This window comes from Vanacampus margaritifer, chromosome 19 (assembly GCF_051991255.1).
Source record: "Vanacampus margaritifer isolate UIUO_Vmar chromosome 19, RoL_Vmar_1.0, whole genome shotgun sequence".
Lineage (NCBI taxonomy): Eukaryota > Metazoa > Chordata > Actinopteri > Syngnathiformes > Syngnathidae > Vanacampus > Vanacampus margaritifer.
In genome coordinates, this window is record NC_135450.1 from 10658955 (window position 1) to 10686214 (window position 27260).

Sequence of the window (27260 nt, forward strand, 5' to 3'; positions counted from 1 at the left end):
ATTTTGAGGAACCAATCGGCTTCTGATTTCATTGTTGACAGTGACACTTGAAATATTATATAATTATATCAAACTTGTTTTGTAGTATTAGAAAAACCAACCATTTATTTGATAAAAATTAAAACAACTTTTAAAGTGATTTTCCTCTGAACTTGTACTTTATGAGTTTACCATTTGTGTATTTAATGATTGCATATTAATCTACCAGAGCTATTCATTCCGGTGGCTTCCTGCTGTTTCTCTAAGAAGACATGTAAATTAGTTCAAATGACATTAAAATAGATGTTAATGTGGTATATTAATATTTATGTACTTTATTCATCTTTACTTTATAATTATGTGCTTAATTTGCTATTACGTTAATCCAAAGAGACAGCAAAAAGGTTCCTTTAAAATAATAAATAAATCTTAGATGACTTTTCTGAAATGTCTTTAAATGTTATATATGCTATATATTTTCTTCAACATTTATTGCATTTTTTAGTAGTATTTGAATTTGCGAGAAATGCATGCATTTGGCGTTACAATATAAGGCACCTTATAATTATTTCTGAAATAATGATAAAAATCTAGATGTAGAATTCTCAATTTGAGTCAATTTGCTTTATTTTGACTATTTAATTTATGGATTCAAAATGATTTTATTCACTAAGTAAAATGTGTTTTTGTTATGAAAAATCCACTTGATTATCTTGCTTTGAAAACACAGCATGCAGCGTAAATACTTTTATACATTGATTTAATTTAATTTTTAATGTGCATCATAAAATATGCTCCTGTCTCTTTACGCTCCGAATAAAAACATTATCATGAGTTATGTATTGAATTATTGATTGACTGTTGGTGCTGGTTTGTTTTCCGGCCAATTAAGCAAGCAGCGTTTTACCGTTGAATCTTTAAAAGAGAACAAAAGGGTCAGAATGAGCACATTGTTATTTTTTCAGTTTTTTTTTCTTATATATATATTTTTTTATTGTTTGGTTACGGTAAATAAGTGCTGCGAACACTTAATTTATAAATCATTAAAAAATATATTTTTTTGTCATTTATAGACTTTTATAATGCTAAATGGTATATTAAAAATGAAAAAAAAATACCAAAAGACGTGAATAAAAAAATTGTAATGTGCTGAACTTTAAAAATGCAAAAATATAACTTTAAAAAAACATGAAAGTTTTTATTTTTATATTTTTTTACACCATCTCCTAAAATTAAAGTAATAACGTCACAATGTGATGACAAAGCCCACCGAAATTTTTGCCTTGACAACAAAATGGCGGAAACATCCACACGCCTGTCGAAAGTGTGCCGAATCCCAAAATGGCTCCCAGATCGGCAACCAATGGCACGGCCGTTCTGGGCAACCTACCACATCTTGGCACGTCATTTTTTTTGGTATTGGCGTAGCGTTGGTGCCCACTGATTGGTTGGCGTACCCAAGTACCCTGATTGGACTTAGCCGGCGTTACTAGGCCAGAAAGCAGCCAATCAGGAATGGACCGCTCCTGTTGTGAACTCGTCCGCCCGGCGACCCAGCGGCGAGAGCTAGCGTAGGTCTTTGTTACTCCACTTGACGTCCCTCAGGGTATTTTTCTCATATTGAGACGTAGATATGGCGTCCCCCCGCACTGAAGAATGGGGTACGCCATTTGTAGTTTCACGGCTTGTTCTTGGGCAAACCCTCCCACCCTACAACTCCCCTTTGGAAGCCACGATTAGCTGCTCTATCAGGCATTCAGGTGTGCCCGCGCGGCTCCGAGGGAGTCGGCCTTTGTCTGCTCCCCGGACCCCGACTCCGCCCCCATAAGGGGCTCTATTCACGGTGTTATGCGGTGTGCTTGATTGGAGGCGAGAACCATATCGTTCTCGCAGGAGAGTCCAAACGATTCACTGTCGGGAAGCGCTGACAGTCGTCAGAGCGTTGGCCCGCTGACGAGAAGAGCTGGAGTGGAATGCTTTTGTGTTTTTGGGGAGGGGGTGGCGGATCCTTAAAAGAGATGCAGCTGTGCATCCAGTCGGAAGATTTCGAGAACCGTCGTCGTGTTAAATCCTACCACATTCTTTAGAAGAATAAGTACATGTATTTGTACAGAACATTCGGTACAGTACTGAAATGTCTTGCGTTCCCAACAGCAACATATAAAAAGGTTGTGATGTTTTTATAGCGTAATAATTCAAACTGTTAGGTTTGGGCTTCCATGTGGTTTATTTTCAAAATTACGAAAAAAGCTCTGATGCTGCACTTTCCTTCAAATAAAAGACTTGAGCTGATATATTGACAAATGTACTGCTAGCAGTTTTCTGTTTTTCACAACAGATCAACTCTTTTATAACAAGTGGCTGCCGTTTTTGTGGAATTTTCTCCCCCTAAAAATTCACCTCAACATATAAATCAAATTCATATGGAAGAGGATTAGGGCCAGTGAAGAGGGGGGGAAAAAGATTGGTAGGATTCTGACTTTATTCTCAGAATTCTAACTTCAATTTCAGAATTAAAGACAGAAAAGTGAGAATTCTGAAAATAAAGTCAGAATTCTCACTTTAAAGTGAAAATTGTGACAATTCTCACTTTAAAGTCAGAATACTTGCCCTAAAGCGCTAAAAAAAAAAATTTAAAAAAGCAATCCATTTACTAAATGGTTAATCCATGGGCTTTTGTAGCCAATTTTTTGGGGTGGAGAAAATCTCAGCCCCCCTAAAAAAATAAAAAATATTGTCCTTTTTAAATAAGCTACAGAAGTGTTTTAACATAGACTATTTTGTTCAAATGTAGCAAAATAACATGCTCCCCCCCCCCCACACACACACACACCCATCAGGACCCCTTAAACCTCTGACCCTAGCGCTGCCCCTGAGTTAATCCCTCAGAAGTTTATCGACCTGAAGTTTATCGGTGTATATTTTTTACTGAAACTGGTCAGCCAATGGGAGAAAGGAAGGTGGTTCACCAAGTAGTAAAAAAAAAAAAAAAAAGGGTCAAAATGTTAAGAAATTATACACTTTGCTTTGTTTTGTGTAGTTTTAACCGAGTTTTCTAAAATCATCGCACATAAAAAAAATCTCCCCAAAATGCTGAATTTCACACTCAACTTGTCCAGAAACCATCATCCGATTTTCAATTGTACGAGTTGAAATCACATTTTGACAGCATTTTGATAGACTTGTCAGTTTAAGAAATCTTGTCACATTGCTTCTCTTATATTCTGAATTGTGTTCATTTTACTTAAAAAAAAAAAAAAAAACCTCATCGCGCACCATCAAACCAAATGCCACACTTTAAGTACGACATCGTCTCAATGTACTTAATGTGAAATCTCGGCCTGTTTTTGTTGAATGCAAAGCTATTATTCCGTTGTGTGAATGGCTACAGGTGAATACACAGGTTAATTGCACCTTGTACCATCTAGTTAAACAGTGTTTAATTGTTCTCCCTGTCATTATACAGCATGTCGCTGGCATATAGACAGATGAAGATAAATAGTAAGTCATTTTTGAGTCAATTGAATGAATTTGGATCATTTCCCTGCGGCACACCTGATAATCTCGCACGGCACAACGCGCCTTCAGCACAGTGGATGTTAATGAATGCCTTACTGAATCAACCTTAAAAGGAACCCCGACTGTCATGGCAAGTTTGCTCTGTATTATTTATTTGGTTGTTACTAACGTAACAACATTTCCAGTTTAACCCTGGAGAACCCAAGAACCCTTTTCTTCTTTGGAAAATTATGAATTATACATTAAATGACTGCTATAAGTTCACTGAACACCAAAATATGTTTTTTCAATTTTAACCCTTTTTTTGAACTAGCTCAGAGTTGCTAATTTATCAAAATATATATATAAAACATACTCCTAGGCATTCTGCAACATGATATGAAATAGATTGACAAAAAAATTTTTTATTACCATCTGATGGTTTGCTGAGAAGATGGTTTTGTTTGGCTTGATTTCCAGCTCAACAAAACAGCATGTTGCCAGCCATCTTGTCACCACCACTCTGGCTCATGTAAGTGCAATATTCATCCACTAGATGGCCCCATGCAGGGGTCAGAAGTGGCACTCTGGACTTTTCAAGTTAAATTTGTAAAAAAAAAAAAAAAAAAAAAAAGGTCTTTGTTATTTGAGTAGCAGAATTTATAGGGGCCAAATTTGACCCCGTGGCTTCTCCAGGGTTAATACATTTTTGTAAAAACTTTATTGTTATTTACGCGTTTCCGTGCGTAGCGGCTCTCTGCCTAACAATGTGAAACGCCTGTAAAGAACGCAAGGTAAGCCTCCGTAGCATTCCTAAAGGGACGATCAAAAATTCTTGAATGCGTCTAGTGAATGACGAGAGCGCGGCGTCTCCCGATCGCAAGTAACGGCCAAATAAACAATATAGAGCAAACTTGTCGTGACAGTCGGGGTTCTTCTGCAAGACATTATATTCATATATACAGTAATAGTCACAAAACAAGTATTACTTCAACTGCTAGACTCTTGGAGTTCCTATACAAACGTAATAAAAGTTCATGTTCTTTTATGAGACCCAAGGACGCTTCTATGCTGTAGCTCGGTTCATTCATAATACAGTAGCCGTGTTAGTGTTGACTCGGGACGGAGCACTCGGCAGACTAAGACTATTGTGGCCTTGGTCATGGAGGTTGTTTTTTTTCAGAATGTTTTTTTTTTTTTTTGAGAAGTAAATGCAAATTCCTGTGTCCTGGGTCTGTAGGAGGTCTATAACCTTGAATGATTGGACACTGAAGACACACAAACCTTAGTTTGGACTGCGGAATAACTCGGGTTCAAAGGTCATCTGGTAGTGGTTTCTATCTTGTACGGTTCAGGTAAAGTAGCAAATTGTGGATTTTTTTCTGAGTCGGTTTCGGGGATGGCCTTTCATGCATTGCAAACTCCGCTGTTTACCAAATGTTCTTATTGTCGACTGAATCGTCCCTCGCAGCCGGCGCTGGCAATCAAAAAGCTTTAACGGCACCAGAAAAGTGTCCATAATCGTTATATCCCGCGTTATGGCTTGTGTATGTTTTCAATGTGGCCTTCTGGATTACAAAAGCATTGACGTCCCACCACACTTCACCCCAGCTCCCGCTGACTTTCCCCTCTCAGCATTCCCCTTCATGGCGCCTCATTAAGACGCCAGGAAAACAAGCGTCTCAGTTGGTCCGCTACGATAGCAAATTTGCATGAGTTTGCTACGAGCGTGACTCTTTGGCAATTCGGTCGTCGTCCTTACCATTGCGGGGTGCGGATGTTTACATTTGGGGATGAGCAGATAGCGACGTTGGAAAAGGAACTGTGGGACAAACTATTTGTAGCGTGTCCAAAGAATTTAGTAGGATTTTTCTTTGATTTGTTAAAAAAAATAATAACAATCCAGAAGTTATTCACAGCCCAATGTCATATGATACTATTTTTTATTTTATTTTTATTTTTTTCTGGAGAGCTCAGTATTGTTCATTCGGTAATTTTACCGATTTGACATGTCATCATCATTGCTCTCTTTTTTTTTTAATTATTATTTTTTTATTTTATTTTTTTATTTTTGTATTTCCTTATAAATTTCAACGGTCACGTTGAACGTTAACAGTGGCTATGACGATGTTCTCTTTGTAAAAATGTGGAAGGAAGATGAGCATTGTAAACAAATTCAACTAACTATATTCTGGCTACTCTTGTGAGAATTTAATCACAAGTTGTATGTAGTATCTCACCACATTTTTTTTTTATCTAAGAGCATAGCTAATTTTATGAACATAAAAATGTTGTTGTAATTTTTACGATGAGTGACGTATTATTGGTAAAAAATTAAATTTTCTTTCCATCGCTACGCTACAATTCGGACCTTGATAATGTTTTACATACAATTTTCCCTCAAATTCTTGCGAGATTAATTTTAGATTACTGTGTAGTTCATTCAACAAGAATTTTGTATGAAAAGTAGTACATTGTAATTCGTCACAGGTTTGTTGGATTTCTTGTTTTTCATTTCTTAAAATATTAGTAAAATTTCCCACTATACACAGTACTTGTGAAAGCATAACAATTTTCTTTGGGGTGAATTTGTTGTTCTGGAATTTTCCATTGATTTTTTTTTGTTGATTTTTTTTTAACATCAACAATTAGTTTCATGAAAAATCGTACCTTTTTTTTTGAAAATGAAAAAGCTATCAATTATTATGATGTTTTTCCACATTTTTTAGAGTCCTAAACAGGTAAGCTAATTCTGGGAATGCTGTGTGGTGTGTCTTCTGGATAGGTTTTAAAACAGGATTTAGTAGAATTTTATTTTTATTTTTAACGGGAAGTAGCACATTTTGTGTAGTTAGTCAAAACCACTCTTTTTTTTTTTTTAGGTAAACTGTGAAAATGCTGGATTTCTTTTGATAATTCTACATTTTTTTTGTGCAATTTCCCACTCGATTCTTACGAGATCACATCTATTTTCATTTGTTTTCCCACACATTTTTTTTTTTAGCATTGTTATTAAACAGGTGAGCGTTTCTTGGCTTTGACATCACCGACGTTATCTCCCTGCGATACGGCATGATTTTTTTGTTCAATGTTTCTTCTCCGTGTCACACTGTTGATGCTCATGTCTGTCCTGAAAAACCAAACAAAACAACTTCTAAACCTACGATGTGTCGCTGTCTGTTTTTTTTCTTCTCTTTCTTTTTTCTCCTTCTTCTTCTTCTTCCTCCGCAGAGATGTTGAAGGAGCTCAACCAGCAGCGGCGAGTGAAAGAGTTTACAGACCTGAAAATAATTGTTGAAGGCAAAGAGTTTGAAGTCCACCAAAATGTTCTAGCTTCCTGCAGCTTGTATTTCAAGGACCTGGTCAAAAGGTTTGCCTTTTTCCTGACAGCACTCCTCATCCTTGATCCCACCCGTTCTCTTTTGTAGGGCACATTTGTGTCGCTTTCCGACCCCCCCCTCCCCCATTAGCTCCTTCCTTCTTTCTCTTTCTGTTCTTTCTTTCCATCTTTCTTGCAGGTTGGTGAAGACTTTTTTTTTTTGGTTCTAGCGCAGGGCCAGCAGCCATTCCTTCCTCCCCCCCCCCTTCACTCCCACACTCAAATGAATGTATCTGAATCCAGAGATAAAGGTCAACAGCTCGTCATCACTTGCAACCCGCCCCCCCCCCTCTCCCTCACCACACCATTTTAACCTTATTTCCATTTTAACGAACAGCGTTTTCACGGCCGAGGGATGTTTTTAAGGGCACAAACGAGAAGACTGTATTTTTGTTCTATAGAACGCAAGATGTTAGTCTAATTATAAACTGAGATGCTTCAGTGTTGGCGAAAAGCAGGTGAACGCCATCAGGCCATTCTTGTATTCGCACCACGTATTCCCCCTGTGGTTACCCAAACGGCAGTTGGAAGGAAATCAGAGCAGAGTTATTGCATTTATGTAAGGCCTATATATTGATCAAACTCTGACCTTGTGGAGTCGAGTTATTAGAGTTCCGTATTTCATGGCGGTCAATCTAACTTTTGTGCCGTGATGTGCCTACCTGCAATGGCAAAAGATTAAAAATTAAAAAAAATAAATAAATAATTCTTCAGATCAAAATGTCAGATTTCCTGTAAATTTGTGGACATGGATTCCAATATTGAGATTATTTGGAGGATCTATTTACAAGGATTCCTGAAAATGGCCAAATAGTTTTTAAAATGGCCGCCTTAAACTAAAATGGCTGACTTCATTTTTTGTTTTTTTCCCGGATATGGCATCTTTAGATTTTTTTGGGTGGCGCTACTGAAAGAGGATTAAAATTATTTGTCCTCTTAGCGTGTTCCAAAATTTGAAGACAGATTTAATGTAAGAAAAAACAACCTTTGCAAAAATGATTTTTTAATCTAACAGAGATCTCTGGACATTTAACAGCCTCTAATTCATCACTTAAACAGGTGGGATTCAGAGCGTCGAATGTAGCTCTTCCGCGTGTACAATGGCTTCTTATAGTTAAAAGACCTCCTCTCTTTCATTTGTAGACAAAACATATCTCTGGGTACTTTTCCATGAGCAGTAGCGAAAACAGAGTCAGGAGTGCGTGCTCGAAACAGATTCTGTTCTCAAGGACCAAATGTGTTTTCGCACAAAGCGCTGAGAAGGAACTTTTTTAGACTAAATAGTATGTCCCAGCTTAAGGTCAGATTATACCGAAATCAACACCATCTGCTCTGCACAGGACACAAAACATCTCAACAAGGTTAATATAAAGAATTAAAATGTTAATAATGTATAACAATGGTTAATATATGAAATGAAGAATTAAAAGTGTTATATCTATCACTACTCATGAAAGAGACATGCCTAAAAAATCTCATGTTGTGGGACTGGCTTGATGGATTGATTGATTGATTAGCGTTTCGGGGGTTTTGGCAAATCATCAAACTTCACCAACATTATCCGCCAAACAGATATTGATGAGACTTCAAAATTGGGGCAACCATGTGTTTGCGATATCACGTCAGAATGGAGTCACGAAATCTGTTGGAGGAGTTTTTTAGGAGTCTTTGAGGGACCTCCAGAAATGGCCCAAAATGAAATGAGCCTTCATTTTTCTTTTTGGTTCTTAAGACTTTTTTATGGATCTACTTATGATAGACGTACCCACCAAAATTCAAGTTACTAAATGAAATTGTCTTTGAGGTAGGAATTTTCAAACTCAATTTATTAGCGTTTTGTGGGTTAAATGGCGAATCATCAAACTTTCCCAGCATCCTTTGCCCACACAAATGTCGCTCCCATGTCTGGCGTACACGATTGGACGAACAATAGTTGGTCTTTGTAGGACTCTTGAAAATGGTCGAATTGTTGCTAAAATGGCCCCTTCAACCAAAATGGCTGACTTAGATTTGTAGGTTTTTTTTGTGGGTCTACTAATAATCAACAAGCCCGCCAAAATTCATCTTTGCTAAGTCCACCTGGCCTCAGGTGCTGAATTAAGAAGGAGGACCAAAATTTTGTACCCCTAGGCGTTATTGTGACCATTTTTTGGCTTTTTGTTGGTTCTGACCAAGCCATTTCAAAATAAAATACTGCCCACCGGTTAACTTTATATCTCATTTGTGAAGTTGTCCATCAATATTTCCCAAGATGGCAGCTAATTCAAACATGTGTGTTATGGCTTGTTAGTAGATTTAGTTTGGGTTACAACACCCGCATTCTCCTGCCGGGTGCCACTCGTACTCCATTTCTGTTTGCTTTCTATGTATGTGTGTGTGTGTGCAACTGTGGGAGAACGTCTTTCATTTGAAATTCCATACATCCCAGATGGCCTCATCCTGGCTTTAAATCCTTGCCGGTGTTTTCAGCTCGACTAACACATCCTCGGGAGCCAAAATGTTTCCGCGGCTCGCCGTCTTTACGTGGCATGCTTGCCGAAGTGTCGAGACCGGCGCAGCGCCTAAGGGGAAGTTAGCTTGGTTCGCCCCGCAGCCATGGCAAGCTCGTAATCGGGCTGCTTAGCAGACGTCCGCCGTCTCCATCGCCACGTTGCACGCGATGGGTTTATTTGGTACTTAGAGCGAAACGTCTAAAGTCGACTGCATCAAATGTATTTTGCTTTTTCTTTGGCTTTTTTGTGAAACTTTTGCGTCAGTATATATATAGTTATGTTATTTCTGATAAAATATTGCAATTGAAACTTTTCAAATAGAATTTGTAATCACCGTAATTATAAAATGTAACATTTTGTGCAGAAATGTAGTCATAATTATTAAAAAATTATATTTTTAATTTGTGAAAATATTGCATAATGGTCAAGAAATTTAATTGCAAAACAGTACTAAACATTTTTAATTTCTCTTTTTTTTTAAATAGATTTTGCTGCAATACTGGATTTTTTTATATTGAAATGTAGCCTATTTGCAAACAATATATTAATGTTAAATTTTTTTGGGGGGCAAATTCAAGTACCTGTATAGTTATTTTAAATGGAATTTGGGAATTTTTTTATAAAATGTAGCATTTTTGCAGTGAAAATTAATGAGATTTTATTTCTATTGAAATTGTAACTTATTGTTGAAAATAACATTTGGTGGTGAGTTGTTCACATTGAATATAAAATATGTGATGAATATTAAATTTATTGGCAAAATGTAACCGTTTTGGAAAAAAATATTTTGGCATTATTGTAAAATGTAGCCTAAAACGTGATGGCATTTTATTTGTAATTTATGGTTAGGCAATTTTTGGGGGTCAAAATTTAGTATAGGCTACATTTTTCTAATTGAATTTATCATTCATGATTAAGTACAACTTTTTAGTTAGAAAATTGTACAGCATTTCAGGATGATGTAGCTCCAAAAATCCATTTCAACTTTTCTCTTGTAATTTTGCATTCATCATCAAATCTCTTTTTTTTTGTGGCCGCCACCTCTCGACTCATCCAAGACCCGACATTCGGCTGTACATTTCAAATTCAGACAGCCGATGGAAGAGCAGACAAGAGCTTGTGTCTGTGGCAGCCGCATGCGGCGTTGACAGCTCCGCCAGCACGCCAATACAAGAGTCTGCCTTTGACCTTGACGAGAGCGGGGAACCCATGCGAGGGGGCCCCCGACGGTCGGCGGGGGGGGGTTGAGCAGCTGTCCATCACTCGCTGTCTCCTGCGGGGGCTTCTTATCTGTGATGCGGGCCCATCATTTATGCGTGAAGGTGCAAAGCACCCAAAAGACACCTGAGCTTGACAGTTTAATAAGCCCAAACGCTCATGAATCACTTAATTGATTGTGGGAGCGCTTTCATCTGTTGCCATAACTCTTGTCACTTTTCACGCTCGTTGGCTTAAAAGAGACATTTGGCTCATTTTTGCCATCGCCCAGGAGAAAAGGACATTTGTTCAACTGGTTGTTATGCCTGATGAAGTTCAGCTTTCACTTTTGTTGGTTTTGAACTCAGAGTTCACACTTCATTATTTTTACTAAAGCCCGAAGCCAATTATTATTATTTTGTAAGTTAATCTTACTCAACTTCATTTCATTATAATGATTATTTATTTATTTTTTAAATGCATTTATCTAATTATTTTACCAATTCATTTATATGTTTATATGCACACGTAAAATATATATTTATATGCGTACATATTTAATATTATCATTTCATTATCATTATACTGTGGGGAAAAAATTATATTTTTTGTATATATTTTGTTATTTTTAATTCATTATAAAATAGCATAAATGTGGCAAAATAGTGTTTTTAATTAATTTGTTTTATTTATTTTTATAATTTTTTTAATCATTTTTGTAGCATCTTATTTTGTTAAGTTTTACATTTATTGAAAATAAATGTTATCACAATTTTGTGTTTCGTATGAAAATATAACATTTTGTGACGACATTTAATTAGATTTTTTTAATTTAACTTTAAATGTATCTTAAAAATAAATACTGCTGATTTTATTACTGAATGCATCCTTTTTTGTACAATTTCCTACAAAAAAATTTTTTTATAACATGTTGCTCCCTGATACACAAAGGGTGCAACACACACATTCACCCCCTCGTCCCCCACTCACAAACACATTACCTTTCCTCTTAAAGGGCCAGTGCGCCGAACAGGCTGACAGATCATGGCCTGTAATTCCATTTCACCCATCAGCATTTTCCAATAAGCGTGCTCGCTTGGCATTTAATTTATGGCATCCGGCCGCATTTTCTGCATCGCTACAACCATGCGGCGCCAGAACCTCGGAGCCGGTCTGACACGTTCGTCCTCTCTAGGCATGCGAAACCGACCGCTCGACTCACCCCGGGGGGAGGACGGGACTTTGTCCAATTCCCCTCAGATTTATGTGTAATAGTTTTTGTTCTAGTTGTTTCGAGTAGCGAGACAAGTCTCATCACTTTTATTTGGACTGCGGTTTCTGTCACCTTTTCACAAAGTGCAGGCACAATGTCACCTTGGGTTCCATAAAGTAACTTTTTTGGATGAATGGGAATAGGATAAGGTGAAATATGTAAGTCTAATAAATTGACTTTGAAAATTCAACACTCAAAGCCAGTTGCATTTAATAACATTTGGTAATGTTTTGTCATTAAAAGGCCCACAAAAAAGTCTCAAGAAACCATGGCCAATAAGACACAGGAAGTCAGCCATTTTGTGCGTTTGCATAACATGGCGGCGACGCTTGATTTGCCATCAAAACAAAATGTCAATACTAGGTTGACTTTCAAATTCAGCCCCTAAAGCCAGTTTCATTTAGCAACATGTAATTTGATAGGTATGCCCATCATTAAAAGACCCACAAAAAAGTCTCAAGAAGCCATGGCGGAAAACACACAGAAAAAAAAAAAATGAAACTCTACCAGGTTGCCTTTAAAAATTCAGCCCCACCAAGCCAGTTTCACTTAAATGGAAAAAATATGGTAGGCATGTCCATCATTAGAAGACCCACAAAAAAGTCTCAAGAAGCCATATGGCAGAAAGCATACTGGAAGTCAGCCATTTTGTATTGTTGCGTAATGATTTACCGTAAAAAATTAAACTCTACCAGGTTGTCTTTAAAAATTCAGCCCCCCCAAGCCGGTTTCATTTAGCTGGAAAAAATATGGTAGGCATGTCCATCATGAGTATACCCACAAAAAAGTCTCAAGAAGCCATGGCAGGAAAGACACAGGAAGTCAGCCATTTTGTATTGTTGCGTAATGATTCACCGTAAAAAAATGAAACTCTACCTGGTTGTCTTTAAAAATTAATCCCCCCAAGCCAATTTCACTTAAATGGAAAAAATATGGGAGGCATGTCCATCATTAGAAGACCCACAAAAAAGTCTCAAGAAGCCATATGGCAGAAAGCATACTGGAAGTCAGCCATTTTGTATTGTTGCGTAATGATTTACCGTAAAAAATTAAACTCTACCAGGTTGTCTTTAAAAATTCAGCCCCCCCAAGCCGGTTTCATTTAGCTGGAAAAAATATGGTAGGCATGTCCATCATGAGTATACCCACAAAAAAGTCTCAAGAAGCCATATGGCAGAAAGCATACTGGAAGTCAGCCATTTTGTATTGTTGCGTAATGATTTACCGTAAAAAATTAAACTCTACCAGGTTGTCTTTAAAAATTCAGCCCCCCCAAGCCGGTTTCATTTAGCTGGAAAAAATATGGTAGGCATGTCCATCATGAGTATACCCACAAAAAAGTCTCAAGAAGCCATGGCGGGAAAGACACAGGAAGTCAGCCATTTTTGTTTGAAATAACTATTTGAGGATAATTTTGGCCATTACGAGTCGTCGTTCTACGTTTCACTTAGCAGCATAACAACGGGTTGCCGTATTTATCATGAGTGGACCACAAAAATGTCTCAGGAAGCTTTGCCCAAAAAGACACAGGAAGTGTGCCATTTTGTTTTGAAGTGGGTCATTTTGACCATTTCCAAAGCTCTCTAACAAGCATACTCCACCTTTTGTCCGATTGCTACCAAATTAGAATCAAGAATCCGACACAGATGGGCCCCGAATTGTGCATTTCCGTCATTGCGTGTGAGTGGAGCGTGTTGGTGAAATTGCGTGCACGTGTACGCTAATTTGTGGGTTGTGCATTTGGCCTCCATTTCCCCCCTCCCTCTCGGAAAATTGTAGCATTTTTTTTTTTCTCACAAGCAGATCCCACCATCCGAGCGTAGCTCATCTCGACACTTCCTCCCTCGCCGTCCTCCCGCCTCCATTTTTCACCCGACTGCAATCAGACGCTAGCCTCCTTTTTTCAGACGCTCCCTAACGTTTTTCCGCGGCCACTCCGGCCGCTTCCTGCTGCACTAATTGACCGGGCTGATGCTCTTTTTTTCTTTCTTTTTTTTTTTTTTGTATTTATAGCTCTTAACTCCATCTTCCCTCCCTTCATCATTTTGACCCTCCCCTCTGCCTCCCTTTCTTTCTTCCCACCTCCCTCCGCTCCCCCCTGCAGGCAGCCCTTTGTGCGGGATAAAGGTCAATAACGCTATGTGGCTTTTTGCTTTGCAGGAGGACAAAACATTTAAAAATAAATACAAAAAAAAAAAAAGCTTTGGGTTTTGCAGCCATGCGGAGACAATTAAATGTCTTTTCATTTTTTTATTTTTTTATTGGATGTCCTTCTCACCTCCCCCTCCCTCCCTGAGTGCGCTTCAAATGCCGACTAATGTCTTTGAGTTCATACACTACAGGATATTATTGCAGGTGTGATGGTGGTGGGCTTTTTTTTTTGGGGGGGGGGGGGGTTATCTCTTATTGAAAAGTCATGGGACAACACAACCCCTCCCTGTTAAGGATGGCTGCTGGCTCCCTGTGGAAGAACCGTCTCACCCCTGCCTCACCCCTTTCTCCCTCTCTTATTTTATTATCCTCCCCTCGTCCCACCATCCTGTTGTCTCAATGTTTGTTTGCTGTCCTGCTTTTTCCGGTCCATCAAGCATTTACATTATGAATGCTGTAAAAGTAGTTGTATACTGTATTAATGTATGCTTTCCCCATAATCATAATGATTATTTGTTCTTTTTTTATTGCATGATCTCATTATTTTTAACCAATTAATTTGTTATGAATAATGAAAATATTAGTAAAATATTTTTCATTAGATTGTTTGTGAAATTGTAATAATTATTACAAATAAAAGGGATGTTCAATACTACTTTTTTTCAAACCGATACCAGTAAGAGTATGCACTCGTTGAGTACTCACTGATACCGATACTAAGTACCGATACCATTAGCACTTTCTCCCAAAAAACAATGACTGATAAGACCTATATTTCCCACTGTAGCATTTTTTCCTTAAAATTTCAGTCAAATTAATGGCAATTTTCTAATCTTCAAATTTGTAATTTCTTCTTCCTGATCATAAAACGCCCTCAATGATGCCGGGTATTAGCCCGATACCTGGTATCGGTACTCGCCCATCCCTAACAGTTCAAAAAGTTTTAGTAAATAATCAAATGAAAAAAAATTGTAAAATAGAAAATGTTACGTTTTTATATACTGAATATCAAATCATCAATTTTAATAATTAAATTGAATTATTATTTGACCAACTCGTCCGTAAATATCAGCTTTACAGATGCCAGGCACTTTCCACCAAGCAATGTATAGGAATCTAAAACCTTTTATGCCAATTACCACCTAAAAAAAATTGTAGCACTGGATCCAACTTCCTCCCTGTCAGAGATGGGAGTTTTCCCAGTTTTCCTGAATGCATCATCAATTTTGTATGCTTATGGCTTGTAATTCAACAAAGTGGCTCCAGCAGCAGCAAAATAATAAATAAAGGCCAAATCTTGATTGACGCTTTGAAAGGGCCTCCATCCATCTTAATACCGACCACTTTTCATATGTCCATGGCCGCAGGGAGGGGAGTTAAAGTGGTTGCGGGTGGGAGGGGGGCGTTCCATTTATTTTGCCCTTGAGTGGATTATTGTTTCACATGGGACATTAAACATGGGTGGTGAGGTGTTACTTACCACCCTAATACCTCCCCCGCGGGCATCCGCCGCCGCGTGGACAAATCGCCGTCATTCGAGCCCGGCCCAAGAAGCACATACTCTACTACTCCTGCTTCCCAGCCTTGGGGGAGGTATCATATAATCGTTTTATACGTAGGTGATCTCCTGCCTTTTCGCGGTTCGCTATTAGCGAATTCGCTGAATTCACCTTTATTTTTTTTCAGATAAATACAAATCCCCAAATTCTCTCCCTTTGTCTCACCTTACCTTTTTATCCCCTTGAGCAGCCCGCCCTCTCAAACCCGACTCCTCTCTTTCTCTGTGGTGCGATTGGTCGGAGCAGGTCGTCGGGGGAGACGCGCAACGGCGAGATGCTGAAGCTGAGCATGAGCAACATCGGCGCCGACGTTCTGGAGCAGCTGCTGGAATTCGTCTACACGGGCTCTCTGGTCATCGATTCGGCCAACGCCAAGACGCTGTTGGAAGCCGCCAACAAGTTCCAGTTCAACACCTTCTGCAAAGTTTGCGTCTCCTTCCTTGGTGGGTGTCACAAGTTGAGTTTGACCCCGAAGCCAGTTTCACCACATTAACTCATTCTCTGCCATTAACAGCTATAGACTTTAAAAATAATTTTTTTTAACTATTTCTATTAGTTAAACATTTTTTTCCCCATTTTTGTTAACAAGAGTATGAAAACCTAGATTTTTTTTTGGTAAATTTAGAACAGATATGAAATGTGTGATTAATCGTGAGTTAACTAGTGAAGTCATGCGATTAATTCCGATTAAAAATTGTAATCGCCTGATGCCCCTAATTTTTAATAATCTTTTCTTTTTAAACAAAAAAAAATCAATAAAAAAAAAATATATATATATAGTCTTTCTTTTTTTTTAAGAAAAGATTATTAAAAATTAACTAACTCAGGATTAATCACAAATTTTATATCTGTTCTAATACAATAAAAAAAAGTCTAGGTTTTCATACTCTTGCTAACAAAAGTGGGAAAAAAATGTTAAACTAATAGAAATAGTTCAAATGAATATTTGACGTAAATAACCGTCAATGGCAGTCAATGAGTTTTAAATTTGTTCAGCATGTCTATCATGAGTAGACCACAAACAAAAGTCTCTCAAATTCATGCTTGAAAAGACACCGGAAGTCCGCCATTTTTGTTTCAAAGCAGCCATTTTAGCCACATTTGGTTGAGGTTATGTCAGATTGCTACCAAAGTGAAACTTTGAATACCAGCCACTAAATTTCCACAATCTTTAGTCAGTTTTTGTTATTGCGAGGTAGCAGAGAATGCAGACAAATTTTGATGACTCGCCATCAAACATTTGAAAATTGCCGCCTTAGCTTAGCTTAGTGTCACGTAAAATAAAAAGTTTGCAAAAGACTTTGTTGGGGGACCGTCATACTAAAAAAAAAAGAGCCTCAAATGTCAGTATTTGCATTCCATCTCGCGAGTTGTTTGGGGTATGGCGAACACGAGGGAAGCGTATGTCGACAAAAAGGTCAGAGGCGAGCGAGCGGAGAAAAGAAAACAGCAGAAACAGCGCCTATTGATTTGTTTTCCTCTATTTGGGCCAAACAACACACGAAAAAGAAAAAAAGCAAACATGGAAGCCATTTGTAGACTTCATTTCCTCTGAGACGTCAATTCATTCCGCCTCGACAAGATTCATGACATTTTAGCACATTAGAGCGAGGGGTGGGGATGAGGGCGCTGCGTTCAGGTACAAGTGTTTGTCCTTGAGAGAGGAGAAAGAACGTGTCAAATGTTAACGTCTTCTCGTCTAGTCGACCTACTTTTGCCTTTCTATGATGTTAATTCACTTATCTTGACAGATACTCGCGAGGAAACATTTGTTAGCATCGCAATTGTGATTCAGTGTCATGTGTAGTGTGCATGCCAGGCCACTAGTTGGCAGTGTAAGTATACACTTAAGTAGGTGAGGAAACATTTGTTAGCATCAAAAGTGATTCAGTGTCATGTGTAGTGTGCATGCCAGGCCACTAGTTGGCAGTGTAAGTATACACTTAAGTAGGTGAGGAAACATTTGTTAGCATCAAAAGTGGTTCAGCGTCATGTGTAGTGTGCATGCCAGGCCACTAGTTGGCAGTGTAAGTCTAGAGTTAAGTACGGAGCAGGACTTTTCAGGAGAATTGAGTCCCTAAAGCCAGTTTGAACTAGTCTGTGACTTTGGTATAAGTGACCTTTTTAGCGCCATTTTTGTTTTTTGACGAAGGTATCATGATTTGTTAGCTTGCTACCAAATTTGAACCACAGATGGGCCAAAGTTATTGACAGAAATCTTAAGTTTTTGATGACTCATCATAAAAAATACTGCAACTATTTAAGTTGAGTTAGGGTTAGGGTTTAGCCACTTTCACCCAGCAGCACGAAATTTGGTAGGGATGTCTATCATGTGTAGACTAGAAGTCAGCCATTTTGATTTGAAGTGGCCATTTTTTTTGTCATTTTAGCTGTTTAGGGGTTCTTCAAAAACAAATTACTCCTACACTAAATTAGAAAAAAATTAAATTCTTGTCCAACTTTGACGATTTGCCATCAAACACTAAACCCATAATGGATGTCATTTGTATTGTGCCAAATAAACTCACCAATAAACTGAGTTTTAAGATTCAGCCCTCAAAGCAAGTTTTGCTTTTTAGCATGAAATTGGTTCATAATGTCTTTTATGAGAAGATCCACAGAAAAGTCTCAGAAAACGACCCACTGCTGCCTTGTGTTTTGGCTTTGCCTCTGTTGACCGCTATTTGTTTTTTAGGGCACGCCATATTTGCCCATCAAAAAAAAAAAAAAAAGGCCTGGCGTGGCCCCCTCTTGAGGGCAATTATTTAATCAGCCTCTTTCATGGGGTCAGTTCATCCATCCGTCTGATTGCACGTTGATTACAAAAGTTCCTTTCGCTCGTTTGATTAATAGATGTTTACGTTAAAAACAACCTCTTGTCAAAGATCAGAAGGGTTCGTGAGCTCTCCCCCTGCTGGTCATTTGTAGATCTGCCTCTTTAATGTTGCCCTGGATAATCCCTAATCCTACTCCCCGCGATCGATCCCCGCCCCGTTTGTTTGTCCCGGGGGGCGTTTGGAGTTATTAGACGTGCCGAGGTAGCTAGAAAGCTGATAAGCTCGCGACACAATCCCTCGACATCATCTTCGACGTCCGCCATCTTGCTATCGACCGAATCAATCCGTCTGTGTTCTCCCCTCGCGGGTCTTCCGATTTGACCTTCTTTCTCTTCTTCTTCACGATCTGGCCAACGACCTGTTTTTCTGCCGGGTTTTCTTTTGTTGGGAGTCACATTAGTGTGAAATCCTAAATCACCTTCTCTGTCTTCATCCTCGGCTGCAGAGAAACAACTGACGGCGGCAAACTGCCTGGGGGTGCTGGCCATGGCGGAGGCCATGACTTGCACGGAGCTGCACAACATGGCCAAAGCTTTTGCGCTGCAAAACTTCCCTGAGGTAAGTCTCGGAACAGGACCCTGAATTTGTTTTCTTCTATGTTTTTTTTTCTAGGTTTTCATACTCTTGTTAGCAAAAGTGGAAACAAATGTTTAACTAATGGAAGTAGTTCAAATGAATTTTTGACGTCTATAGCCGTCGGTGGCAGTGAATGAGTGAAAATAATTGCCTATGTCGTTTGTTTTGAAAAAAAAAAAGGTTTTGCGAAGAAGCGAGAAGAAAAGGAAAAAAAAAAATTTTCTTCTATGTTTGATGCAAGATGATTCAGACACTTTTTTTTTTTTTTTAGCTCGATCGGTCTAAAATATTTCAGATCAGATGGTGGAACTTGTCCATGTCAGGCCACTCGATATTTTCAACCAGTCGTCCTCAGACTTTCAGGGATGACCACTTTTCTTTTGCCAAAGCAAAACCTTAATTTAAGCCTTGTTTTTACCCAGCCAGCCAAACTTTTAACCTTCAGGAAAGCCCGATAGTCTTGTTTAAACCTTGTGGATTTCGATGCCATCCACTTCCAGATAACTCTGAAAGCAAAGATTAAAAATGAAAACTTATTTTGGCCCCACTTTGGTCACAATTTGCAAATCAATTGTAATTTAGGATGACAAATGTTCTGTGCTAGATGCAGACATTTTGAGTCATATCTCATAAGCGACCCCCCCACCCAACCCCTCCCCCCCATTCCATTTGACTGCTTGGTCTTGCAAAATAAAAGATCTGTATACCCTTTTATGCCAGAACAGCAGTTTTTCTGTGAAAGAGTTTGATGTACTCCTTCATTGTTATTTATACTGTGATGGATATTTATTGGAAAATGTAATAAGACGGCACAAGGTTTGACAGAGAAAAAAGACAAAAAAAAAAACGGACATAGGAGTTGGGGTTTATCTTGTACAACTTGTAATGAAGAAACGCAACAAGTAGAATTTAGCTCAATCAAATTAATTAAAAAGTCAGCTTACAATTTTAGTTAAGAGCTAAAGTCCCACTTTTCTGGCGTTCAGGTGGCGGGACAGGAAGAGATTCTGAGTGTTTCCAAGGATGACCTTGTGGCCTACCTGTCCAACGACAGCCTCAACACCAAAGCCGAGGAGTTGGTGTACGAGACGGTCATCAAGTGGATCAAGCGGGATTCCGGCTCCAGAGTTCAGGTGAGGAAAGATAAACCAAATCGTTTTGCCCTCGGAATGTTTTCTCGGGAGAAACCAAAAGGGCAAACACACAGCCGTTGCCTTTGTCTGTTTATTTGTTTGTTTGTCGGCGAAGAGTCAGTTCATCACAATCAAAGGTTACATCCTCAAGATGGATATCGACAGCGGGGAAGAGCGGGTCAAAATCGAGACGCTAGGCGAAATCGATAAACGGCCTCAAGGTCGGCGTGTCATCTCCGGACGGGGGTCGGCGCAAAAGCTACCGCGCCGTCGGCGGAGAGTCGTGCACGGTTAAAAGCTCATTTTTATTGATTCCGGTGATGAACACGGCAAACGCAAAGCCCCTGATTTTTATGGCCTGTTTAAGAATGGAAAGCAGTTAAATTGCCGGCCATCCGTCATCGGGAGCGTCATCCATCCCGAGCGATGTGGTCTCGTCGGCGAGCGCTGGCCCGCATCCTCCGGATCGGACTTCCAAAATCAATGTTACCCTGTCGGCGCCTACATCATTATTCCTGATTCTGCGTTTTAAACGTTGCACGTTTGATCTGCGGTCTTATCGCATTATCGTCAAGCGCGCTTAGCGTCTTAGCAAGGTGCTAGCGATGGTCGGATGTGAGGGCCTGTAGACATTTTATGGAATTACCCAGAGACGGACTGACTCGTATTTAGCATCACACGATGTCATCTTGAATATATGATGGAGGTGCTAAACTGTCGTGTAGTAGAAGAGGCAGGATGGATAACTAAATTGATCTCCATTTTTGAACCAGAATAGCATTTGGAAATGCTAGAAAATGTGACATACTTACATATTTTTGTCCCTCTCTATACTATAGTATGTTATTTGGCTAAATTGAGGTTGGAGGAATTAGTTGGACAGGACTAAGTCTACCTCTTCCATTATTAGTGAGAAGGGTGGACACTGTTCCCGTCAGATCACCCATCCTGCTAATGTTCAGCTGTGAACTGTTTTAGACGTTAGGTGGGCGGGACGCTACCGTTAGCATTCGACGACCAGAGGGGGAAAATGGAGCAGTTGTTTTTCCAAATGGCGAAAAGGAGTGGGCGTGATGAATTGAGGATGAACTTACCTCACGTAAAGAACTGTTAGATTTATTCTTCTGAACAGTCGGTCATACCATTACGCTTTTTTTGTACGCGTTTGTGATGAAACAAATTATTGAATTCTAGTAACCTCCCCATTAACGCATTCACTCGCAGCCATTTTCACCGAAGCAACCCCCTTTGCTCCCGGCTGTTTTACTAGATTTTGACTGATTTTGCAAAGTTTAATCATTATTCACAAACCTGTTGAAAACACTGTCAAAAAGAGCTTGTTGCAACTTGGCCTTGGTTGGTCTCTTATACTCTGCTGCCACCCGCTGGCCGTTTTTTGTATTAACTACCATTGCTTTAAGGCGACCTCTAGCATAAAATAAAAAATAAAAAAAACATATAAATAAGTTTTTGGGACCATGGCAATATCTAAAATAGAACGTTTTTATACGTTTTTGGGAGCAAATGAGTTAAGTTTCACAACAGTCGATTTGTAATTCTGTGATTAAAACAATACTGTGGGTCAAAACTTCCAAATTGCCCAGCCCAGCAATCTCACCCTCTAATGGAGGCGGGGTTGGTCCGAAAAAGTGGACTGGGGAGGGGGTCCAAAAAAATTGAACATTTTTCCGCTTGTCTGAACAAGCCATCCACATATTCCTAAGACATGAGACCCTGGGTCACCTTGAGTTTGAGCCAAGCAGAAGAAGGTACAGAAAATTGCAAAGATAAAAAAAAAAATGGGGCGAAACAATCCAAGCGTAGGAAGAGGCGACTTCGAATCTTGTACCCTGACCTCCTCGGGTGGGAACCGAAACGTGCCTCATGCGGATGCTTCCGTCGTGCCGCATTTATGGTCCACATCCACCGGCGCTTCATTCCGAGGCGGAAAATCACTCCTGCGGAACCTGTGACAACTTTTAATGACATGTCAGGGCACAATGTCGCCGCGTGAGTTTTAAGCCGTCAGCTAGTCGCGATGTGTGTGTGCGCGACTTTGCATTCATCTCAGCACACCCACCGTTTTGTGTGTCTTAAGCTGCGGGCCATATAGCGGAAAAGTGGCATATTGAACGCGGCGGGTAAATAATATGCAATCTTCTCTTTCCGCTACCCTGTCAGCTTGCGTCTAATGGCGGCAGGAAACAAGGCATGGACATCGCTTAGAGACGGAAGACAGCATCAGAGTGTGTATTCCAGGGAAAATGCATGTATTTCTTGGGGGGGGGGGGGGGGGGGGGGGTTAACTAACACAAACAACCCTTAACAAAATTCACTCAATAGCGCACTATGGAAAAATAAAAAAAGGGGATCTAAGCGAGACAATCACAAGAAGGGGTCATGCTATATCACCTATGACGAAACTATCAACTTCAAACTTTATTTTGCATTACTCTCTCAAACGTTCCTTGGTAAAAACCATCAGAGCTAGCGAAAGTGTAAGGATTTTACTTTCCTTTCTTTTCTTTGGTCCTTCCTCGGGTCTCCATGACGGCCTCACGGCTCTGGCTGGGATCGGTTTAGGTGAACGGTATGGGATTTTTTAATAGGTTTTAGGTGAACTAATGAATACACACTCACACGCACGCACATACACATACTCACCCACATACAAAATAAAAAATCAAATAAAAATTTTAATTAAAAAAAGAGAGAGCATTGATGATGACATGTCAAATCGGTAAAATTATCGAATGAACAATACTGAGCTCTCCAGAGAAAGAAAAAAAGAAGAAAACTTTCTAATAAACTCCAGAGTACTTTTCGACCTGCATGCATTCATTCATCCGACTTTGTTCAATTTCCATTCATTATCCAAGGTTGCCAATGCTTGGTCTATCAAAACAACATAATGACGCTTCTTCTCAACGGTATAAAAGCAACCAAAGTGGCGCCGGAAGAAGACAACTCAGGCGTTTCATTCCCCTCTGAAGGACGATTGTGGCAGACGCAAAGTTCCTCGTCCCCCCCCCCCCCCAAAAAAATACAATTAACCCCACTTAATGGCGCGTGGCGATGGGCGCTTTGCGCTTTTGAACTCGAAAGACAACGGCTAAATGAAAAGCGACATCGCAGGTAAAATGGGGTCATTTTTGTCATTTTAGACGACGGGGAATCTGTTTAAATATGCACACACACACACACACACACACTCACACAGTGCCTCAAAGCACTTTTGTCCTCTGATATTCATTCTGATATCATTTGTTCTGGCATTCCAAAAAAAAAAAAAAAACTGTATAGAAAAGACGAAGAAAATTACATCAGCTTATTACAAGAGTCCCACATAAGCACATGAAGTAATACCTTTAACTGTGTTCATTTGGCCCAGGGACCGCAAATGTCGTGCCGGGCCATTGTTATTCCCGCTAATGGTTGAGCCGGGTTTTTTCTTTTTTTTTTATATATATCAGGCAAAACACACCATTAAGTGTCCTTTTTAGCCGTGTTACTGTCGCTGGCCACTTCCCAAAGACACAATTAATCAGCCTCTTTTGTCACCTGGCCAGATTGGATCTGCTATGAAATGATGTCGACGTGAGGCCTAATGGAGGTTCCATTCAGGCTTTTGGCAGAGACTGGCCTTCAGTAATTGAACGAGTGCGGTGGCGATACAAAGGACTTCTGAGTGGAAGCGAGGACGAGTGTCACGCCGTCGCCGCTGTTGGGAAAATGTTGTAGGAAACTTTTAAGCCTGATCATATGCTGATCAAAGTCGGCTATTACTCAAGCTTTAACATCAACAGTGGATTTAAAAAAAAAAAGATTTGCAATTAAGTTTTGTCGATCTGAAATCTGGGTTAACTTAGTTAGTGATTACCTCCCAACCGAAGGTTTTGACTTCAATACATGACCATCAAGCATCCTTGTAAATGAGGAGTGCTTTGAGTGCCTTTCAAGGTAGAAAAGTGCTATACAAGTGAAAGCCCATTTGTAATTTAGCGTTTATAAAATCTCCAGAAAGAGTCTTTGGAAATGGCTAAATAGCCGCTTCAAACCAACGTCTCAGACTTCCTGTGGCTATTCATGCATGGCTTCTTAAAACTTTTTGGTGAGTCTACTCGTGATAGATATTCCTACCAAATTCCTTGTTGCTAAATGAAACTAGCTTTGGGAGCTGAATTTTTAAACTCGATGTATTAGAGTTTCGTGTACGACAAATCATCAAACTTTGGCGTCGTGCTCCACCCAAGCTCAGTCCAGTCCAAGTGTCAAAGGTCCAAGTCAATTCCGAGTCACAAAGGTTTGAGTCCAATTCAATTCCGAGTCACAAAGGTCTGAGTCCAATTCAATTCCGAGTCACAAAGGTTCGAGTCCAAGTCAATTCGGAGTCACAAAGGTTCGAGTCCAAGTCAATTCGGAGTCACAAAGGTTCGAGTCCAAGTCAATTCGGAGTCACAAAGGTTCGAGTCCAAGTCAATTCCGAGTCACAAAGGTCCTAGTCCAAGTCAATTCCGAGTCACAAAGGTCCGAGTCCAAGTCAATTCCGAGTCACAAAGGTCCGAGTCCAAGTCAATTCTGAGTCACAAAGGTCTGAGTCCAAGACTCAGTCACAAAGGCCCAAGTTCAAGTCAAAGCCTGAATCACAAAGGTCGGAGTCCAAGTCTAGCCTGAGTCACAAAGGTCCGAGTCCAAGTCAATTCCGAGTCACAAAGGTTCAAGTCCAAGTCAGTTCCGAGTCCAAGTCAATTCCGAGTCACAAAGTTCCGAGTCCATGTCAATTCCGAGTCACAAAGGTCCGAGTCCAAGTCAAAGCCTGAGTCACAAAGGTCCGAGTCAGAGTCCAAGTCAATTCCGAGTCACAAAGGTCCGAGTCCAAGTCAATTCCGAGTCACAAAGGTTCGAGTCCAAGTCAATTCCGAGTCACAAAGGTCCGAGTCCAAGTCAAAGCCTGAGTCACAAAGGTCCGAGTCCAAGTCAATTCCGAGTCACAAAGGTTCGAGTCCAAGTCAATTCCGAGTCACAAAGGTCCGAGTCCAAGTCAATTCCGAGTCACAAAGGTCCGAGTCCAAGTCAAGCCTGAGTCACAAAGGTCCGAGTCCAAGTCAAGCCTGAGTCACAAAGGTCCGAGTCCAAGTCAAGCCTGAGTCACAGAAGTTTATTTTGATCATCTGAAAACTTTATTTCAAGTTTCTTTTTAAGGAGGACATTCATTTTCAGGGAAAAATAAAATAAACATATTTGGGCTGAGTCAATTCGGCAAAATAATTTAGCGAGTCCAATGGCTGAGCCCATGACAATTCCAAACTCGAGTACTTGATCCGTGCCTTGTTCACCCAATTTCATGTCGATGGGTAAAACTTGTGTTTTTTTCAAACGTTGAATAAGTTTGAGATGCAATACAAAAAAATGTGATTTCTGGGATATGTTTCCGCCATGAAATAGAATTGGGTCACTGTGCAGTGTAAACTCCGCCGTTGTCTCCTCCACTATGTACCTGCTGTTTCCGAAGCGGGGGGGGGGGACACGGGATCGGATGCAGGCCAGTGAACTGTGGAACTCTACGGACATCTGTGCGGTCCCAAAGCGTGCTCAGTCCTGATGTGTGCAGCCAGATGGACGCGCCCGCTCGACCGTGGCAACTTTGTATCCGGAGCAGGTCAAAGCCGCGCTCGCTTACGCCGGCTGGAACCGACCGCACGTGTTAGCCAGGAAGCTAATGCTATACTTTTTATTCTGCAGGTCTTGTATTGTGTGCCGTTAGATGAACAGAATGTATCTCATAATTTCCAGACCAATTAAGTGAAGTTCTACCACTATGTATTCACACGCGTACCTAATATTTTGTTCCGGCAGCTCATGAGACAAAACTTGCCCTCCCGTGTGCAACGAGGAGTCTCGCAGCCCAACGTGTTCCTTTTCTCCCAATGAAGTCATGCTGAAACGCGTTGCACCTGTCAGTCGCGGCTCAGGGCGACATGCCCCCCCACCCCTTCCCTTTCCTCCCCTCCCCCGTCTGCTCTCCCACTCCCCATCAACCAACCCCCTCACTACCCTTCCCCGCTCACATCTTCCCCGACTGACACGCACTCACACACAGTCACGCAGATGGCGAAAAACACCATTTGTGGCCATATTTTGCTCACGCGTAATGTGTGCAGCGCGCCCTCATTGCAGTTGAATGGGTTTGTTTTGTGAGGCCGCGCACTCTTTTACACGTGTGCATGCGTGTTATTATTCACGTAGTAGGGAGAGGCGTCTATTTTTCAAACCGAAGCAGATGACATGACCTCTTTGTGTGTTATTTGGTTGAGTCATTTTGCATTGCAAGGCTTTAATGGAAATTTTGACGGGAGCAGGCTGCTGTAATGTATTTTTTTTTGGGGGGCGCTGGGTGAAGCAGCATGTGGCTGTATTTTCCAAGTAACTGCCAACATGTAGAAGTTGTGTTTGTTTGCATGGATAAAATTTGCCAGTTTTGAAGGGGCTGGAACATTATGTGTGAACATGACACTTTTTTTTGGTCATATTATTAGTCCACTACTTAACTAATATCCACCAATGAAAGTAGAGGGGCGGGGCAAATGCCCAAAGGGAAACCCATTTGGTTTTCTGCGGAAACAGTCATTTTTTATCATCGTGAAAAAAGTATGCGTTTTCTTCACCTTCATTTGTTCGGCAATGGACATTTCACTAAGCCACACCCCTGAAAACAACCTGGCCAATGACAGCACAATACAGAGACTTTCAATGATGCATTCTAGTTTGTATGAGGTACAAGTCTTTGCTTGGTCCATTTATTGTATTTTTTTGTCTTGATGGGAGCAAAAATGTGAGAAGCGTGCACAAAGCCCCTACCACTAGATGGCGCCAGCTAACTTCATAACATCTGGCCACCATCAATTCACATTGGTTTCCTTGCAGTGGAAGGACAATATCAGTTGGTGATGGTAATGTACAACATTTTTTTGGGGGGGTGGGGGGGGGGGTGTTTTTTTAACAATACTGTAGAGCACAATTTTTCTTTCACAAAAAAACCCCAACAACCCCAAAAAACTTTTGGGAGGTGTTTCTTGTAGGCTGGATCGGTTTAATTGCATTTCAATCTATTTCAATGGGCAATGATTATTTGAGATGCAAACACAAATTAGACTTGTATCTCAAGGCACCACTGTATAATCTTGCT

The 27260-nt window shown here is 40.1% G+C and overlaps 1 protein-coding gene across 3 annotated transcripts in view; it reads left to right on the plus strand.

Moving 5' to 3' along the window:
- klhl29 (kelch like family member 29) overlaps positions 1 to 27260 on the plus strand; it is a 179337-nt gene that overhangs the window by 121479 nt on the left and 30598 nt on the right. For all 3 annotated transcript variants that reach the window (XM_077553143.1, XM_077553142.1, XM_077553144.1), the window contains 4 exons: positions 6709 to 6847; positions 15775 to 15971; positions 18811 to 18923; positions 19928 to 20074. In XM_077553143.1, the coding sequence (XP_077409269.1) occupies positions 6709 to 6847; positions 15775 to 15971; positions 18811 to 18923; positions 19928 to 20074 (596 nt within the window). The remainder of the gene's footprint in view (positions 1 to 6708; positions 6848 to 15774; positions 15972 to 18810; positions 18924 to 19927; positions 20075 to 27260) is intronic.